A 20,652-nucleotide genomic window follows, 5' to 3' on the forward strand; every position below is an offset into this window, starting at 1 on the left:
GAGTAAAATGGTGGTGTCAGGAAGATTGCTAAATGCTAAATTAACCCACTGCATGCACAGAAGTTTATGAGGGTCATTATAGGTAAGTGTTGGGCACAGCATGCTTTCAGATATGAAAATCTAAATGAATCCTTAGGGGTTACAGGGTAGAAAGGGGCCTAAGTGTTATTGCTTAGTATTTCCTGAGGCATTTGCCTATTTGGTCATTGGGGTAAAATAATGTATTTGAAATAATAATCTCTAGATAGAAGATAGAGAGAAAAACAACTAAAAAGGTCAAGGAGGAAAAACAGGGACACTAGCCAAAGTAAAATAGACACAATGAAGGGAAGGTGAGGAATAAAACAGTTACTCCATGCATTTGTACCCACCTTGCAGTTTTTCTAAAGATGGCCCTGTCCTCTGGGAAGAAAATTATAAAACCTCCTTGAATCATATTTTAATATGATGAGGAAGACAGGGAAAGATAATTTTTGAGACTTAGTTTAAGAATGGTTATGAATTTTCTGTATAACTTAAAGCGATGTTCTGCTCAAATGTAGTTTTCTACTTTTGTTCAACTTAGTTACATGTCTAGTCACTACTGGTTGGAAGTCATATATGAGACATTGATTTGAGTGCTCTAAAGATGAAATCCAAAAATATTTGACTACATCTAATAATTCAGTGAATCTTAATAGTTTTTTTTTTTTTTAATGTTTTTATTTTTGAGAGAGAGACAAAGCATGAGCAGGGGCGGGGCAGAGAGAGAGAGGGAGACACAGAATCTGAAGCAGGCTCCAGGCTCTGAGCTGTCCGCACAGAGCCCGACTGAGGGCTTGAACTCACGGACTGTGAGATCATGACCTGAGCTGAAGTCGGACACTTAACCAACTGAACCACCCAGGCGCCCCTAATTCTGTGAATTTTAAAAATCAGATGCATAGTTACCCAAAACTGTAAGCTACAATATTTTTATGTCTTTTGATGCTGTGGTTAGGTTATAATTAGTTTTTTATTTTTTTGTTTTTATTTTTCAAACGTTTATTTCTTTTGAGAGAGAGAGAAAGAGAGGAAGAATCCCAAGCAGGCTCTGTGCTGTCAGCTCAGAGCCAGATGCAGGGCTCAAACTCAGGAAGCATGAGATCATGACCTGAGCTGAAGCCAAGAGTCAGATACTTAACCGACTGAGCCACCCAAGCACTCCTAATTAGTTTTTTTAATTAGCACTTCTGTGAGCATTACATATGTTACCTGCAGCCGAATGGCATTTAGGAAGAAATTTTCTTATCCTTGAAAACATTAGAGGAGATCAAAGAAAGTGCTTTTAATCTGATGTAGCCAAATGTCTCCTATTAGAATAAATAAAGGATAAACACAGATTCCCTAAGTCTTGGCTTTAAATTCAAATTGCTAAATCAGATAATTATTAAAAGTTGTCTTCAAATAACTCCCATACATTTCTGTTCAGTGTAGTTACTTGAGTAATAACAGTAATTACAATAATAGCTACCATGTACTGAATGCATACTGTCGAATGGCTATTCAAAGTGTCTTGTAAAGATTATCTCCCTTATTTCTGTTGTTATAATCCTGAGTTTTTCCCCACAAAGTCACAAAGGTGTCAAAGAGGTTGACTAACTTGTCCTAGGTCAGACCTGGTGGTAGGACTAGAACTTAAAATCGGAGTCTGGTTTCAGATCTTACCATATCATGCATGGTATGGTACATTCTTTTTAGGCTAAGCATTGTTCAAGGTCTTGCAAATGCCAAAGATTTGATTTTATTCTCAAATTTTTTTTTAATGCAAGATATTTGTATGAATCTGAATACAAAAGATAGTTCTTTGTTGCTGTTTTGAATATTGAGTTATAAATATTAGTGGACCTTTTGATAGATAAGCTTTTGACCACACCCCTGGGAACTGTACCAAATTATTTAGGCTTTTTGCTTTCACTGGAGTTGGAAGAAGGGAAATACAATGAAACATTTTGGGTTTTTTTAATGTTTATTTATCTTGAGAGAGAGAAAGAGATGCAGAGAGAGGGGGAGAGAGAAAATTGCAAGCTGGCTGCACGCTATCAGCACAGAGCCCAGTGTAGGGCTCCATCCCACAAACCATGAGATGCGACCTGAGCCAAGATCACGAGTTGGATGCTTAACCAACTGAGCCACCCAAACACCCCTAAAATGAAAAGTTCTTTTTAAAAAAAAAAAAAAAAATTTTTTTAATGTTTATTTATTTCTGAGATAGAGACAGAGCATGAGCAGGGGAGGGGCAGAGAGAGAGGGAGACACAGAATCCGGAGCAGGCAGCATAGAGTCCAACGTGGGGCTCGAACTCACAAACCGTGAGATCATGACCTGAGCTGAAGTCGGTCACTCAACTGACTGAGCCACCCAGGCGCCCCTAAAATGAAAAGTTTTTAAAGAATGAAGTAGAATTATTTTTGTCACTCACCATCGATTGAAGTTTAGGATAATTTCACTTCTACCATAGGAAGAGTAGCTAGTTTTTGATCTTGTATTGAGAAGTAATAAATGGTCCCTGCTTAGGTAACCTTTTCTTTTCCCCTCATATATTTCTACTTTTTGCCTGTACTAAAATAGTGACTAGAGTATATGATTAAAAGGAAAAGTATAAGCAGGGGCACCTGGGTGGCTCAGTCAGTTAAGCGCTGACTTTGGCTCGGGTCATGATCTTGTGGCTCGTGGGTTCAGGCCCTGCATTGGGCTCTGTGCTGAGAGCATGGAGCCTGGAGTCTGCTTTGGGTTCTGTGTCTCCGTCTCTCTGCCCCTCCCCCACTCGCACTCTGTGTGTGTCTTTCTCTCAAAAATAAATAATCATTAAAAAAAAAAGTGTAAGTAGCAGAGGATTTCTCCCAATAAAAGCTATCCTCCCTTCTGTCCCCTCTTTCCTTTCTGCCTGCTTCCTGCTTCCCCATCACACGCTTAAATTGAAATCCAAACTTTCCAAGGTGAAAAGAAATTTACTTTCATGAGATGGTATTAAAAAAGCATGCCTAACTTAGACTAAAGGAAAAAAAATTATAATGGATAAGTTGCAAGTGACCATAATTTATAATTATTTGAACAAAATCTTCAAGCAATGCAAACCTTAGACATCCCATTGTTTTCTAGACTCCTAAGAAGTTGTTGTTGTTGTTGTTGTTGTTGTTGTTGTATGCGCTGTCCTCCTGGCCCCCTTCCTACAACAGTTTGGGTGTCTTTTGTACTTGCATTCAACCAGAGCTCTGGTGACTTAGAAGTAATGCTACTGCTTAAGTTAAAGGTATCCCCTGGATGAACTTGCCTTCAAGTTTAAGATAATAAATATATTACATAAGGAAAGAATATGAAAGGATAAACTATGTAAGATAGTGGAAATGTTTTGGCAGGAGGCAAGATATTTATATTTTGGACTGTCGAGTGGAGACTTTGTACTGTTTAGCAGCGATAGATACTCTCTGAAATGCTGGTGACACACTCTTCCTGGAGCAGTGAAAATTTGATAATAGATTGACAGTCTTGTAGTGTTTCAGTGAAAAATAGAAATTAGGCAGTAATTTAGAAAACAAGAACAAGATCCTTACAAAATGTCTTCATTACACTAACATTTATTTTACCTTACCCAACACATACCAAAAGCTTGTCAGTGACTGTTGTTTCTAACCAGAATCTAGGAGAAAACAAAGTCCAAGTGTGAGTCATCATTCCTTGAGGAGTGTAGGCCCCTTCTGAGTACCTTGCTAGCTAATGTAATGGACATATTTTGGGACATAGGATATTTTCTCAAATAGCTATAAACATTTTAAATTGGGACAGTATATGCTTATCAACTCGAAAAGACATCTGGGTTGTTTCATTGTATTTAAGATGTAATTGTGATACAGGTGAAGAGCCCTGGACAAGGTATCATACATTCCCCCCTACCCCCCGCCCTGCTTCTGACAAACGGTATGATCATGGGTAAGTCACCATTATGCTGGGACTTAATTAGCGATTTGAATTCTTTTCTCGTGTAAAAGAATTCAACTCAGTGTTAAGCCTGTCATTTAGCAGGAGCGGTTAGGTTGAATCATATGAAATTGCTAGTTTTATAAAGAGCCGAAAACTGTCTAATTTCTGTATTGTTTAGGAGATATTTTTCGATTGTTAGTCTGCTTACTGGCTGGAATGCACTCCCTTAGCAACAATCTAGGAGAGCATCTCAGCCAGCTCCCGGATTCTCCTTAGGATAGGGGCGTGGGATTGGAGGTGGAGGGAATGGCTGGTCCTTCAACAAAACTGGTGTCTTTATGCAAGTGGTTATTACTTGTGTCATGACTTCCCGGCTTCTAGTAAAGAATTCTTAATTCTTTGCTGCTGTTTTGCTTCCAAAAAGCAAACAAAACCCCTGGGATATAGATGTTTGAGGGCTGCTAACTAGTGGCCTGGTAGAGCTAGTATATGTGTTTTTTGGTATTGAGGATTTTGTTTTCATTTGGGGAGGGGAAGGGTTTGCCCTTTATAAAAACTGAATTAGTTGGCACTGTTTAATAAATGCTTTCACTTAAAAATCTGACTGCGTTTTCTTGAGTAATTGGAAGATCTGGTAATACTCTGCTTGTATTCCTACAGACTAACAAGTAAGTGCTAAGGACTTACTGCCCACTGAGGATGGAGCATGTGCTCTATTTCCAGTTCACCACAGCCCCTAGCTCTCACTGGTGCTTCCTACTCCACTGGACAAGCTTCTGTAGAGATTTGACTTTGTGATTCTCCAGTTGAACTTCCTGCCGTGAGAGAAGTGTTCTGTCTCTATGTTGTCCACTATGTAGGCCAACAGCCACATGTACCTATTGAGTGCTTAAAATGTGGTTGGTGTGCCTGGGGAGCTAAGTTTTAATTTAAATTAATTTAAATAATTGTATTTTGCTAGTGGCTACTATATTAGACAGTGTAAGTAGATATGGAGTGTCTGTTTCCTGCAGAGTGAAAATTAAACCTATTAAGCCTATTCTCTTAAATGTCAGATCTAAATGTTAGATATATTCCTGCAGATCTCATGATTTGACAACCAGATTACCATTCCTGATTGAATGCAGCCTAAAACTTTTATTCTCATCTTTTATCTTCTCACTTGTTATTCAACACAATTATCCTGCAGGCCTATTCTAGGCCCCAGGAACACAAGGAAGGTTTGTGTTTTCATAAAGCTTACGAATAGTAAATATTTGTAAGGGACACTTAAATTATTTAATTTCATATTTACTCTCTTTAATCCTTTGAACAGCCCTGCCAGGTAACGATATAACTCCATTACTCTGGTCCTCCAAGAAGCTCTCCCTCTCCTATTCTCAGAATATTTAAAACTTCCTATAAGTGGACTGTGTTAAATGTCACCAGAACCTTTCATATTAGTAAATCAGCTCAGTGTGCACCTGGTTATTACCTCACCTGGCCTTTCTCCCAGCCTTCTGTTTGCCTGTTCCCAAGCTGGGCTTTCTTCTGAAACTTCCCTTTGGTTATCTGACGTTGGGCCAAATGTATGTGCTCTCGCTCATAGACGCTTCTGGTGCTCCACTGCTATTCCTGCTTCTCCTTGCCTTGAGATCTTTCTTTCTCTCACCCTGCAAATGTCAGCCTCCTTCTCCCCGCTTAGAGGCACTGTTTACCTCTTTCACTGCTTACTTTCTCCTTTTATTTTATTTTATTTAAAAAAAAAATTTAATCTTTATTTTTGAGAGAGAGACAGAGTGTGAGCTGGGGAGGAACAGAGAGAGAGGGAGACACAGAATCCAAAGCAGGCTCCAGGCTCTGAGCCAACAGCAGAGTCCAGTGTGGGGCTCGAACTCACAGACTGCGAGATCATGACCTGAGCCAAAGTCAGATGCTCGACCGACTGAACCACCCCGGCACCCCTTACTTTCTCCTTTTAAAAATGAAATAAAAATCTTAGAAAATACACCTCCTTTTATGAAACCTGTCATTTTAAGAATAGCATAAGTTGCAATCAAATACAGCTGTAACACAAATGACTCCTACATTGGCAGCTGCTGGTGGAAACACTTGTTGTTCAGTGTTTGTTTTTTTTCATTTTTTTTTTTTGTAGTTGTTTAATTCTACAGTTGATAACCAGATTAGCCAAGGTGGTGTTACTTAGGGTTTTCCACTTAGTCATGAAAATAGTCTGCATGTATCAAATCAAGCATTAATGTGGGATTTCTTAATGTGGTTCTTGCCCTGCATGATCTAACTGTCCAATAATGGTGTCATTTCTTCATTTGCTTAACAAATATTTATTGTTACTTTAATAAGGGAAGCACTGTACTTCCCAAGGAGAGTGAATAGAGGATCTGTTGACTAAAATTTATAGACTTCTCTTCCCCAATCTGCCAGTGTTCGTCTTTTAAATTATTTTGGAGATGCTTATGCTACTATTCTTATTTTTTTAACATGGATTTTATATTTCAGAAATACACTAAATAATGTGAAAATCTATCCCCAGCATAGTACATAAATCTATATAAAGTATAATGAAGGAGATCTTTAAGTGATAAGGATGATTGATTATGGACCATGATTGTAGCCTAATGACTTGTGACATTAACTTAATAGGAGTCTTTTTTTCAGTGTTGAAAAGGAGCATGTGCTCGTGTGTGTGTGTGTGTGTGTGTGTGTGTGTGTGTGTGTGTTTGGGCTTGTTGCAGGCAGGTTGATGAGTGTCAAGGAGAATTACTTATTTTGAACTAAACTCAACAAAATTTTAATTAGAGATTTTATTCTGCTATCTGGCCTTTTGGGAGACTGTATAGAAGGGACTGTATACTGTGAGGGACTATAAATTAACTGCTTGAAACCTGGAGTAAAAGAAAAAAAAAGAATCTGAGTTCCAGTTCATTTTTGCATACTATGAAGAAACAGTGAGATGGAGGTGATGTAGATAAAGCTTTTAACACTGTTTCCAGTGCGTAGTAAGCGCCTTTTAGGTGTTTATTATTACTTGTTATAGTTATTACTGTTTTGTTAGTATTTCAGCTCTTAGGTCATGTGGCCTTTGACCTTTTAATTTGATGGGAAGAAGTAAGAGGTAAAACTGGCTCTTTAGCTAATAATTCCAGAAAGACTAGTAATTGAGCTTTCTAAGAATGGAACTACTATATTCAAAATTGTCCTGAAGTGATAGTAATTAGCACTAATAAGTATTTTTTTAATGGTTTATAAAACAAAAGTAAAACAAGGCCTGCCTGCATCTAAATGATCACAGGATATGCTTTTTCTGTTCCAGTTTCTTTAAAATAACACCATATTTAAAATTTTCCTGAAAAAAGTTAACACCCATTTTTTTTTTTTTTAAGTCTCTAGGACATTGAAGCTCTTACTTTGCTCTCAGTCCAGCCCACAACCTCTGTGTGTACTTTGCTGTTCAACCTTGCAAACCAAATATTTCCAAATTATGTTATTTTGTGCAAACCCAGATAAACCAAGACTTTGAAGGCATGTTGAGGTCCCTGATGTTTAATTAAGTGCATTGTTCAGTGGTGAAATGGAGTTGCAAATTGTTTCAACACTTCATGAGATAATGTTAGATGAATTTATTTATGTTCGGTAAAGAACCTGCCAACCTATTTTAAACTATTCGGGTTTATTAAAGTATTTTAAGACTTAGTTCTTTAAAAATATGTTATATTTTCAGTGCCTAGATTAACGTTTTGAGTCTTAAATCATAAGATACCCCCTTTTAATTAAAACCCTTGAAGTTGACATTTTAAATACATAATAGGAAGGTTAAGATTTTATATGAGTTCTTTATTTTTAAAAAGTTAATTCACTGTTTTCCTTTCTATATTTAAGAGATGAAATACTTTGAGGATAAAAACGGCATGACCCTCTGTGGATGACAGCATTGGCTTTTAGAGCTGTTGCACTAGAATTGAAAGGAAAGTATGCCACCTGAACCTGAATCAGAATGCAGTGCCTGCAAATAAATTCAAGTGTAAGAGTATGACAGGAATAAGTTACCACTTATAAAGACACACTTACCTAAACAAACTGAAACCCCAAGGAATTTTCAAATTGTGAAGTAATGGGAACAATCATTTAATGTGGGAGGAAGGAGCTAGTACATGCCTCCCTCCTTGAATGTCTCATAAGATCAAATTATGGAGTGCAATGATTGAAACAGGGAAGACAATTTAGTGGCAGCATAACAGATAGATTACCATTTAACAGAGGCCAAACCCCTGAGAACTGATTCCGGTAAGGATAGGGCTAGGATTAGAACACAAAGGTTTTCAGAAACAGGCTGCTACGTGATTCCACCCCCCCCACCCCCCACCCCCCTGCAAGGGGTAATACATACCTAGTTCTAACCCTTTGTAAACATCCCTACACCTGTCTTCAATCATTTTTTTCTCTTAGTCACTTCGAGATGTCTTCTCTGCTCGGAGGAGTCATTTCCACCCAGTCTTTTTGCCTCACCTCTTTTTTTTTTTTTTTTTTTTTTTTTAAGTTTATTTTTGAAGGAGAGAGAGACTGAGTGTGAACAGGGGAAGGGCAGAGAGAGAGAGAGACCAGAAACCAAAGCAGGCTCCGGGCTCTAGGCTCTGAACTGTCAGCACAGAGCCCGACATGGGGCTTGAACTCAAGAGCCATGAAATCATGACCTGAGCCGAAGTTGGATGCTCAACCAACTGAGCCACTCAAGTGCCCCTTGCCTCACCTCTCAAAAGCATGAGCAGTCCTGCTCTAGTTTACCCTCAAGTGCACACACTGGGGTTAATATTTACTTCATAGCATCATGCAATCAGCTGTCATAATACCAGTCCCCTGCTCCATTTTAGTACTGCAGTTAATGAGTTATAGGTAAGCATTTGTTTAATGCTGGTCTTCCACTGTAGCAAGTCTGTTCTTTACTGCAGCATTCCCAACCTCTAACCCGGTGCCTGGCAGAGATAGGCACCCAGTAAACACTTGCTGAGTGATTGCCAGCCAGAGGCTTCTACTAAAATCTGGTCATGGCACAGCTGCATGCTGTCGGATGCAGATGTGAGAGAATGTGGATAAAGCTGGAGAGATAAGCAGGGACTAGATCCCAGAGGGACATGAACTCATATGAAAGAGCTGGTGCTTTGTCCAAGAGCAGTTGAGAGGCTACTGAAGGAATAGAAGCCCAAGTCCATCTTTGGGTGGACACTCCCCTTCTAGACTTTTAGCTAGTACTTTCTTCCTGGTTCGTAGAAAGTATATTTGGCTCATGAAAAGCAAAGTAACATTGTATGTATGATTTATGGTTACATATACAGTAAGTTTCTAAAGATATTTCTAGAGTACTTTTCTTACGCTTCATAAAATAATCATTTTGGGGTGCTTGAGTGGCTCAGTGGGTTAAGCATCTGACTTTTGATCTCACCTCAGGTCTTGTTTTGTTTTTTATTTTAGAGCATGCAAGTTGGGGAGAGGGGCAGAGGGAGAGAGAAGGAATCTTAAGCAGATTCCGTGCCCAGTGCGGAGCCTGACACAGGGCTTGATCCCATGACCCTGGAATCATGACCTGAGCCAAAATCATGAGTCAGATGCTCAACTGACTGAGCCACCCAGGTACCCCTCAACTCAGGTCTTGATCCCAGTGTCATGAGTTCAAGCTCCACATTTGGCTCTATGCTCCATGCTGGGATTTATAAATAACTGGTAGAATTTAAATATGTGTGTTTCAACACAGGAATTACTATATCGAATTCGGGAATCACAGTAAAATCAAAACCTGTAATATTTATAACTTTTCCATTTAAAAAAGCAACTGGTATATATCTAAATTCTTCTAGTAATTAGGTGTTCCATACTTAAAAAAGGCAGAAGCAAATAGATAACTTCATGCAAGAAATAAAATAAAAATTTTATAAAAATAGGTACTTTTTATACTGTGAGTTGTGTTTTTAAAGGAATTTTAAATGAAAATTATTTTTAGTTCCTGCTCTATTAAACAAGAGTATTTAAAGTCATATGTTTATAGCTTTTCCCAAAAGTGGTATTTTGAGTTATATTTTAATTTAGATGGAGGGCTGCATTCTATACCAGTGTTGTCAAAGAGAAGTTTCTTTGATGACGGAAATGTTCTATATCTTGCTGTCTAATAAAGCAATCATTAGACCTTAGTGTCAACATATTATCTTTCTATTTATCTTTATCTTTTATCGAGTGAATACAATTTTGAATTAATCACTTGATTAGTTTAATGCCATATAATTAAGATAGTTCATTTTTACAGGTAGATTTTTTTCCCCAGAAATTTAAAGCTGGTTGGTTTCTTTGGTTTTAGTAGTTAAGACTTGACTACACAGTGTAAAATTAGAAGCAAATTGTAGAATTATGAGATGGTTTATATGTTTAGCCTATGTTCAGGTTTCTGCATTATTGTCATACACATTCAGTGTGTTTTTGAAGTATTATATTAAGGCTTAATATATCTTCTGAGGTTACTTTTTTATATATTAAGTATTCTTGAGTAAGAAGAATTATAGAAATAACTCTTCAGGTTTCCCTCTAATAAATAAGTTTGTTGACAATGCCTTCTTTTTTTCAGATTGCAAATAGAAGAATCTTCCAAACCTGTAAGGCTATCACAGCAACTGGACAAAGTGGTGACAACTAATTATAAGCCTGTTGCTAATCATCAATACAATGTAAGTCTTCATGTCTATCTTCATTCTGTTATATCTTTGTTCTTAAGTTTTGTAGACTCTTAGGTTTTAAAAGGACATTAGCAGTCATGTACCTGCTATTAGGTGCTTGAGTTATCTAGACTGAGGAAAGAATATGACAGTTTGGCAAACATGGAGAAGATGTTCACTGTGTATCCTAAGTTAAACAATGAGAAGAAGGCAACCACTGTTCAAAATACTCTTGATAAATTTTTCAAAGAAATAAAACACTTCATTTTTCAGTGTTTCCAATGTTTTAAATTACAGTGTACTTAATATTAGTTTGATTTTTCCCACTTTTCTATACCTTTATGGGACTTTTTAATGTATCGAGAAGAAATTTTAAGTTTGCAACAATGGTAATTCCTCCCATTGATTATTAAGATTATTTTGCATAGTTTCCGGGAGCCTGGGTGGTTCAGTTGGTTAAGCGTCCAACTCTCAACTTGAGCTCAGATCATAATCTTGTGGTTTGTGGGTTCAAGCCCTGCATCAGGCTCTGTGCTGGCAGTGTGGAGCCTGCTTGGGATTCTGTCTCCCTCTCTCTCTGCCCCTCCCCTGCTTCTTCTCTCTCTCTCTCAAATAAAAATAAACTTAAAATTTTTTTTTTAAAAAAAGATTGCTTTGCATAGTTTCAACTTTTATGGGCATTTTTATGGTCTCACACCACATGGAAAGTGAGGACTGCCTGTATATGTTTTATTGAAGTATATCTTGTGTAAACCATTTTTATTGAAGTATATCTTGTGTATACTATATATATCATGTTATGTTATGCTATGCTATGCTGTGCTATGCTATATACACACATGTAATATGATATTGTGTACCAGGCGCTGTTCTGAGTGCTTCGTAATAACGCATTTGGTCTTCATACCTGCCCTAGAAAGCAATTACTACTGTTGTCCTCATTTTAGTTGAAGTAACTAATACAAGCTGAGAGGTTAGCTTACGTGAGGTCACACAAGTCACTAATTAACCAGTTCAGGCGTTGAACCCAGGTAGTCTGGTTTGGGAGGTATGCTGTTAAATGTTGTTGCAGGTCATTAACAACACTAAAAGGGCTAAGGATTTTGGGTCTTGAAATACTGGAGATGTAAGGGAAAATGTGATGATTTTCTGAAAATACAGTGAAGCCTAAGTTAAGGGCAGTAATACTTAACAGTTGATATCTTGTGTCCTACTTTGTTGCTTAACATTCCTCTAGATATACAGTATTTAGGAAGAAAGAATCCCTTTTTAAGACTGGCCTTAAGTATACAGATTTAGGTGTCACAGATTAGTATCTGTCAAACCACTACTTTATGATATTTGAGTTATTTTACATGAGAGGTAGCAAACGCCTACAGAGCCAACTAGGCATCTTCGGTGAGCAGAATGCTGAAATTGAAGGTGAAATGGTAGGGACTGTGATGAACTGGAGTGCACATGCCTCTTCTTAAAGACATTCAGACTTTAAAAATTGCTACACTATGTGGATTCAGTAAAGCAAGTCAAAGTTCATTTGCATCCAGCCAGGCTTTCATTTCACAGCCTCTGGTTATGCTTTAGGGGAAACGTAAATTAAGAGAACAGGCTGAATCAGTGTCTGATAATCCAAGAGGGATATTTTATGTTGTCTCTTGATTGAGACACGTAAATAAAAGTCTACTTTTCTGGCTTCTTCTTTATCACAGTAAGGACAACAAAAGACCATACTTTCCATAAGCTATAAGGAAATCTAACCTTTCTGGAGAGAAGTTTGATAATTTGTGTAAAAGGATATATTGTGTATAAAGGATATATCCTTTGACCCAGCAGTCTTGTATCTAAGGATGTATCCTAGAAAGACAGGTACCCAAAGCTAGATACACAGTAGTGTTTCTCTCTATTGTTTAAGACAGGCAAAGATTGGAAACCAGTGTCCAAACTTAAGATTAAATACTTTAACAGTTGTTATTTTTGGACAGTAGGAGCTAGAATGATTTTATCCTAATTTTCTTCTGTATAAACTCTTTTTGAATTGTTGGAATCATCATAATGAGTGTGAATTGATTGAATTGTTACAGTGGGCAGTAAAGCTTTTCATTGGAATAAAGAAAAGTAAGAAAGCTAGGAAGGAGTGTTAGTACCTAGCCATGATGATCTCCTACCAAAAGAAAAATCAATCAGAGCTGGCACTTTGCTAGTATCAAAGTTCATATTCTTAGCAGCATTGGCACTATATCCACCTGGTAGGTATAGAAGACATATTCCTAATTTCATGTTTTTAGGATGTTTTTATATTATTTTCTTTTTAGTACAAGTATGAATACATTGTATTCTGAACTTCTTATTGGGACATAATGATAAAAAACATCTGCCTTAAGACTTTTTAACATTAAGTGGCAGTTCATGGTGTCAGCCTTCATTAAGGATGTCATAGCATTGGTGAGTCATTGTACTAATGTAGTTATAGTAATGAGCCATATAGTAATCTTTGGAAAGATTTTGTTTATATAAAAATAAAGATTGACTATAATCTATCACATTGCATTATTTGAATATTTAGTCATTCTTTTCCCCCATGGGAGTATATCAGAATGAATGGAGGCACCTATGTAGATTTTAAAAACATCCTCAGTATTATAGTATAAGATCAACTATAGGAGTATAAAGCTTTTGTCGGGCACCTGGGTGGCTCAGTCACTAAAGCGTCTGACTCTTGCTTTTTGGCTCAGGTCATGATCTCACCATTTGTGAGATTGAGCCCCTAATGGGGCTCTGTGCTAACAGCTCAGAGGCTGCTTGGGATTCTCTGTCCCTCTCTCGCTGCCCATCTCCCCTACTTGTGCTCTGTCTCTCAAAATAAATAAATAAACTTGAAAGAGTGTAAAGCTTTTGTTATTTTTATTAGAAGGAGACTTTGACTTTTTAGAAGATCGAGAAACATTAACATAATTCAACAAGAATGACTTAGAGGGTATATAATCAAGACATTCAATAAAAATTTTAAATTCAGTATAATGTTGAAATGTTTTCAAACATTTCAAGCATAGCAAACTACGTAAACATGAAGTCTGGTATTTCATTGTAACAGTTGAGGATCTTTGAATAAAATTTTAAAGATAAATGTAAGGAAAAAATTTTCTACAAAAACTGAAAGGTTGGAAAATGACATAGATATTTTTAAAACTATATTACTGCATTTGATCAGAAAGAACTCACCTTGCATTTACCCCTGGAACCTTTTCCACCCACCTATGGCACATAGATAAATTTACAAATACAGTTGACTTTTGAACAATGTGGGGATTAGGGGCACTGACTTCTTCCCCCACCTCACCCTCCACACTCAAATCCATGTATAACTTTTGACTCTCCAAAAACTCAACCTACTGTTTATTGGAAACCTTCCTGATCATATAAACAGTGAATTAACACATATTTTGAATGTTATATGTATTATACACTATATTCTTACAATAAAGTAAGCTAGACAAAGGAAAATGTTATTATGAAAATAGTTTCTCTTTTATAAGGAAGAGAAATACATTTACAGTATTGTATTTATTGAAAACATCCATGTAGTCCGAACCTGGTCAACTGTATCTAGAACACATATGTAATCATTTCCAATTTTTTTTTTTAAATATAATTTATTGTCAAGTTGGCTAACATACAGTATATACAGTGTGCTCTCAGTTTTGGGGGTAGATTCCCATCACTTCCAAATATTTGAGCTCCCACTTTGTACATGGAGCTATTCTAAGCATTAAATTGAAATTTATTTCTTTAGTTCACAAACTATCTGGGATATAATACCTACCATACTTGCCATTCAGGAAGCATTTATTGAGCCAAAAAGAATATATGATTAGAATTATAATTTAGAATGTTCCTTCCTTGAAAGACTTGGCCCTGAGAACTCTTGCCTTACCTGTAAGGTATGACTTGTTAGGTTTCACCAGAAGTGGTTTTCTTGTACCTTACATCTTCATTACATTTCTGAAACTTGAAACCAGTTCATGTGGGTCAACATTTTTCAAAGTTTTGAAACACCAATTTTGTGAGAGTCTTCTGGGGAAAAAGAAAAAAAAGAGTTGTGTAAAATGATTCTGTGTTAAAAGAACTTGTAGATTCTGATTATGTTATCCTCTTCAAAATGGACACTGTAATATATTAAAATTAGGGACCTTGGAATTGGTTTAAGTCTATATTTTGTATGCATTTGAACATTAAATTTACCTTCCCCCATCCTCTGAAGTGTTTGTAAAAGCAAACTTTGGGAAATAATGGCTTGTCAAAGTAGGATTTACGGGAGGGCCCATTGAGTGAGGGGAGAAATATTGGAGCTTGTATTTATCTTGTTTTTCATGTAATAAAGGAAAGAAATTGAGCTTTAGAAATACTGTGGATTGACCCTAGCACCCTCACACAGTCCCTGTGCTAGTCATTTTTCAGCAGAAGAGTAGGAATTTTATAACACTGATGGTTTGACAGTGGTACTTCCAAGCACCTCACATTTTCATTTGCTTTCAGCTTTTTAGGTTTGGTGCTAAATTCAGAGGTTTATATTATAGTACCTATTATTAGTTAAACTCAGTCTTAAAAAATGAACAAATGCTTTTAAAGTTACCTGTAAAGATAATATACTAATAAAGCAAATATATGTGGACAAGAAAGTGGAAAAACTGACGCTTCTATCTAAAATGACCTCTTTATCAGTCACTGTGTGAGGTAGAAACAATGATGATGTAATCTGACGTGACAAGAACTTGGCCCTGGAATTCCAAAAAGGAAATTAGCAGTATCATTTTAAATGTGACTTGTCATCCCTGTCATCAGTGATGATTCAGTTAGTGTCTATCACGGAAACAAAAACAACTCCAGATATTCCAGCAGGAAGGGATTTAACGTGGGGAATTGGTTACAGATGGTTTACCAAGGGCTGGAGTTGGAAAAGGGGGAGGGGCGTCGGTTACCAGAGACGCGAAGCTGCTGCTGCTGGAGGTGTACAAAACGCACACAAAAAAGCAAAAATCTCCCCTCCTCCTCCTTTCATTCTCCCATTGGCAGGGCCCCAGCTGGAAACCAGCTGGCGGGGGACTCTTGGAAGTGTAACCTGTAGGTCCCCTGCTGCCACCACCCCCGAGGCCTGGGGCTGAAGGCTTGTTGAAGATAAGTGACGTAGCGATCCTTACCTTTGCGTGTGTATTGGACCTTAAGTTGTATTAGCTATTGCTGGTACAAAGCTACTATTTAAAAGAAAAAACAACTATAATTTGGAATTCACCTAAAAACAAGCATCCAGAATGTGAAGATTGAATAGTATATTTTCAGAACCAAACCAAAATGCATTTTACAATTTTGACAAATTAAAGCTTACTCTTAAAATAATGCTTGTTTTTATTTCATGTCCTTAAGTTTTTTAATTTGTGTATGCTTTAAAATATCCATGCATACTAATATAATAGTACATTTTACAATTTACAGATTGACATACATAGAATGAGTTGATATGTTAGATTCCTTCCAGCTCCCTCCATCTCTGCAAGTAAGGATGCTTCTGTATGTGGTTTCGTTGGCTTTGTGGACATCATCTAGCATGTGTAAATTTCACAGCCTTCTCACATGTGGTCTACACTTTTCGGCCTTTTCTCATAAGGAATTCTGTCTTCTGTTGTCTAGATAATAGTTCTCAGTGCTAGCTGTACACTAGAATCCCCTGGGAAGCTTTTTAAAAAGAAAAATACCTCCAGAGATTGATTTTAATTGATCTACGATGGAGGCCAACTATCTTAAAATTTTTCAGGTTTCCTTGGTAATTGTAGCATGCAGCCACCAACTCAAAGAGACAGGAATTTCATAGTTTTGTCTGCCATCTATCCTGTTGGGGGTAGGGCCAAAAATAATACCTGAGAGGAGACCAGGAAGTTTCTTTCCAGCAAACCTAAGGTTTTTAAAAAGAATTAATATTTTCTTGTCTTTATCATCCTCTCTGGCCCCCAGCTTCAAAAAATATTTTTCTTTCCCTTCTTTTTCTTGGCGACAACTCTTGGTCAGAAAGTGATATGGGGCGCCTGGGTGGCGCAGCCGGTTAAGCGTCCGACTTCAGCCAGGTCACGATCTCGCGGTCCGTGAGTTCGAGCCCCGCGTCAGGCTCTGGGCTGATGGCTCGGAGCCTGGAGCCTGTTTCCGATTCTGTGTCTCCCTCTCTCTCTCTGCCCCTCCCCAGTTCATGCTCTGTCTCTCTCTGTCCCAAAAATAAAATAAAAAACGTTGAAAAAAAATTTTTTTTAAAAAGAAAGTGATAGAAAATTAGAAAAACTTAACTAGAGAATCATTGTTGGAGGGAGTTGAATGATTACATAAGATTTTGAGGTCAATCCCCAGGAACTAGGAAGAAAATTTATTTTTATGCACATTCTGTTTCCTTCAGTGTGGCAACTAACTGTGTTACGGTTGTTGGGTTTGTTTTTGTTGTAGTGGTTTTGGTTTTTTAGTTTTATGTATAAATTTGGAATTTCGCTAAATGAGTAATAGATAATTGTAGGACCGTATCATAAAGGCTTATCAGCAGTATTTGCCTAGTGTTAGTATAAGTATGCTACATGCTTTGTCCATTTGAATTTGCACACCAAGAACTCACGGACTCTAAAGAATTAATTTCCTCCCAAGAGATAAAAACACACTCTGCAAAAATAGAAGCATTAGGGGTGAGGAGGATCTTTGTAAGAATTTAAATGCAAACCATGATATTCAAGGCTGTCATGCTCACTTCAAAAGTTAAAAGCTTCCACAAAGACTGCCTTGACAAAGCAATCAAAGTATTTCTGCAAACAACAATCTAGAAATTTACAGACATCTGTATTATAGTATTTTAATTGGCAGTGGGTGGCTTTTATAATTGTTGTCAGTGATTAAGGTTTCAGTAATGATGGTTGAGTATCTCTATACCATACCACAATGGATTTTCTACACGTGGTTGCATTTTAGTCTTGAATAATTTGTTTTCTGTTGTGAAAGAAAAATTGTGTATAATAGATTTGTTTGGATTATAAAATTTTCAATTGGAGACTAAGTTTTAAGTCCTTTATGAATTGACATTTATTTCCATGCAGCTGGTTGTGCATTGATCTATGGCCACTGGAGCAGATATAATATCGGTAATTAAAATGCACATAATAGCCATTTCTGGTCCAGGAACTATCCCACCAGTATATTGTGGTGGCTGCTAACAAGTTAGATATGCGACTGTTTTGAGTGTCACCATTTTCTTACAGTGCCGGTGTGCCAGTATGAAACAAAATGCCCAAAGAGAAAAGAGCTAAAAAGAGAAGAAATAACATTATGTTAACATTATAGTCTTCTCCTTAATAGACTAGTTCATATCATTTGTCGTTTATTTGTAGAATTAATTTTATCTGTACAACATACAACATTGTAAGTACTACAATATTAAGATTGCCATTTCTGTGCTGTTCAGTTTTAAAAAGAAAAGTTACCTCAGGACCTTGGTTTTGTCCTGGGTATAAGGTTAGTCATTAATAACTTAATGACCATGGAAATCAATTCTGTCCCTTTTTATAATTTTACATACATCCACTGGAACTACGTGCTACCACAGAGTAAAATTTAGATTATAAGCCTGTCTTGGAAATTACCAAGCAGAGATTTAACTAACGCTGTAGTACAAAAATTTTGTTTCACAACAGTCTTTTTCTATAAGTTATCCCACAGTACAGACCCTGAGGACATTAAAGACATGTTCTGTTTTGCTTTTTGTGTTTAAATAAATTAATTTTCTGTTATTTTAGTTTCTCTGATAAGGATTAATATTGCCAATTTGTTGCTGTTATTATTTTGTATGCCTGGGTTCTCAGATTGTAATTTTAAGTGTTTTTATTTCACTAATCTAAAGTTCGGTTGCACTGCCCATAGATACTGAGCCATCAATAGACACCATTAACACAGCACATTTCTAGTCTCTTTTCCCCCAGATCTAAAGTAGGAAAGCACCAGCGCTGAATACAGTAAATTTGAGGTTGAAGCATGTAAATCAAGATTTTCAAAACGATCTGTGTAGAATTTGGTACTTTTCTCACTACTCATTAACATTGAACCACAACTTGATTTGACCCTTACTCTGATTCTAGTATTGATTTTAAAGTTCTTTTCCAACTTACTCTAAATTCTTACCTTTGATTCCGGCTCTCTTGGATCTGTCATGTGGCTCTGGGGTTGGAACAACTTTGATGACAAACCTGTACGAGGTTTTTCTCTCTGCTACCAATTAGAGTATGTGCCCTCTCTGAAGTGGACCATCTTGCTTTATCAGCAGGTTTCTTTATAGCTCTTCCTCAATTTTTGATGGGGTTTCAGTCAAAATTGAAAATACGTTTAATACGCCTAACCTACCAACACATAGTGTAGGCTAGCCTACCTTAAATGTGGTGAGAACACTCGCATTAGCCTCCCTGCATTTGGGCAGAATCCTCTACCGCCAAACGATAATCAAGTGTCGACCATCTCACGTAATGTATTGAGTACCGTACTGAAAGTAAGAGACAGAGTGGCTGTGAGGGTAGGGGTTCTTCACTCTGGTGATGGCGTGGCTGACCTGGAGCTCCAGCTGGCTGCCGCCACGCAGCACCGTGAGAGAGGATTGCACAGCATGTTGCTAGCCCGGGAAAGGATCCAAATTCAAAACTCCACTTACAGTGTCTACTGCATGCATATTGCTTTCACACCATCATTAAGTTGAAAAATAAGTCAAACCATCATTAAGTTGAGGATTGTCTGTATTTGAAAACATTTTTCCTGTTAATCTTCCTCGCTTCTCCAGGCATTTCACACAAGGAAGAGTCTCCTAAGGGTGGAAGCTGAATGTACCATCGCTTATTTTTACTGTCTCCTGAATTTAACTCTTCCACCTTCTCGGCATAAATTAAAGCTGGGACAGGAGGGCACACACAATATCATGCAACTGTGGCTGCACGCAGAGAGTACCGAAGCCCAACACTGGACCTTCACTCAGTCCTCACTTCCTTGGTAGTATTTTTCTTGAGGACCTGTGGCCTCCAGCTAAATGAAATCCCACATCCCACTCAAGCCTATGAGAAGGCAGTAGGCTTTCCTCACCCTTTCTTAATCTGATTATGTCTCCCTTTATTTTTCTAGATCCAAGTTAAGTTTTTTTTATCCCACGCTTGACTAGAGTAAAGGATTATAACAACTTCATCTCCTAGTCCAGACTTTTTTTTTTTTAAGTGTTTATTTTGAGAGAGACAGAGACAGCACAAGTGGGGGAGGGGCAGAGAGAGAGAGTATCCTAAGCAGGCTCCGCACTGCCAACGCAGAGCGGGACCCGGGGCTCAAACTCACAAAACTGTGAGATCATGACCTGAGCTGAAATCAGGAGTCGGACATTTAACCGACTGAGCCACCCAGATGCCCCTGGATTGTTCATCTTAATACAAAACATGAAACCATTCAAATGAGGTGCAAGAGTGGAAGGGGGTTTCAGGATGCAAACTAAGTACAATTGTAAACAGGGAACATAATATATTTTAGACATTGCTTAACAAAGCAGGACTTAAAATAGTAATCCCTTAACGCATTCCATGATATTTCTCTATTTAACCCAAAGACACTCCTGCTTGGATTTGTGTGTTTTGTCCTGATGTGTCATGCTTACTTTCTCCATGATGTACCTATTCTCTTGCTTCTATCCTTCTTTTTTTTTTTAAGTAAGCTCTACACCCAAGGTGGGACTTGAACTCATGACCCCGAGTTCAAAGGCTGTGTGTTCGACCAACTGAGCCAACCAGGCACCCCACTTTTATCCTCCTTTTGATCCTAGAGAGAGAAAATTTTTGAATGGACCTCAGGTCCATCCCTTTGGGGCTTTGCTGTCTGTTCATCTCCCACTGAATTGGGACAGACACTGTATTTCTGCCTTTGCCCTTAAATGTGTGTTTTCATCTGTTTTTTACATCTTCCCCATATTGGGAAGACTTGGATATTCTCC

The 20,652-nt window shown here is 37.5% G+C and overlaps 1 protein-coding gene across 2 annotated transcripts in view; it reads left to right on the forward strand.

Annotated features, from left to right (window-relative positions):
- Window positions 1-20,652, forward strand: part of GTF2F2 (general transcription factor IIF subunit 2) — a 154,028-nt gene that overhangs the window by 114,355 nt on the left and 19,021 nt on the right. For both annotated transcript variants that reach the window (XM_019447517.2, XM_019447516.2), the window contains one exon: window positions 10,544-10,643. In XM_019447517.2, coding sequence (XP_019303062.1) covers window positions 10,544-10,643 — 100 coding nt within the window. The remainder of the gene's footprint in view (window positions 1-10,543; window positions 10,644-20,652) is intronic.

The sequence above is a fragment of the Panthera pardus genome, unplaced genomic scaffold, assembly GCF_024362965.1.
Source record: "Panthera pardus isolate Hobbes unplaced genomic scaffold, ASM2436296v1 HiC_scaffold_1, whole genome shotgun sequence".
Classification (NCBI taxonomy): domain Eukaryota; kingdom Metazoa; phylum Chordata; class Mammalia; order Carnivora; family Felidae; genus Panthera; species Panthera pardus.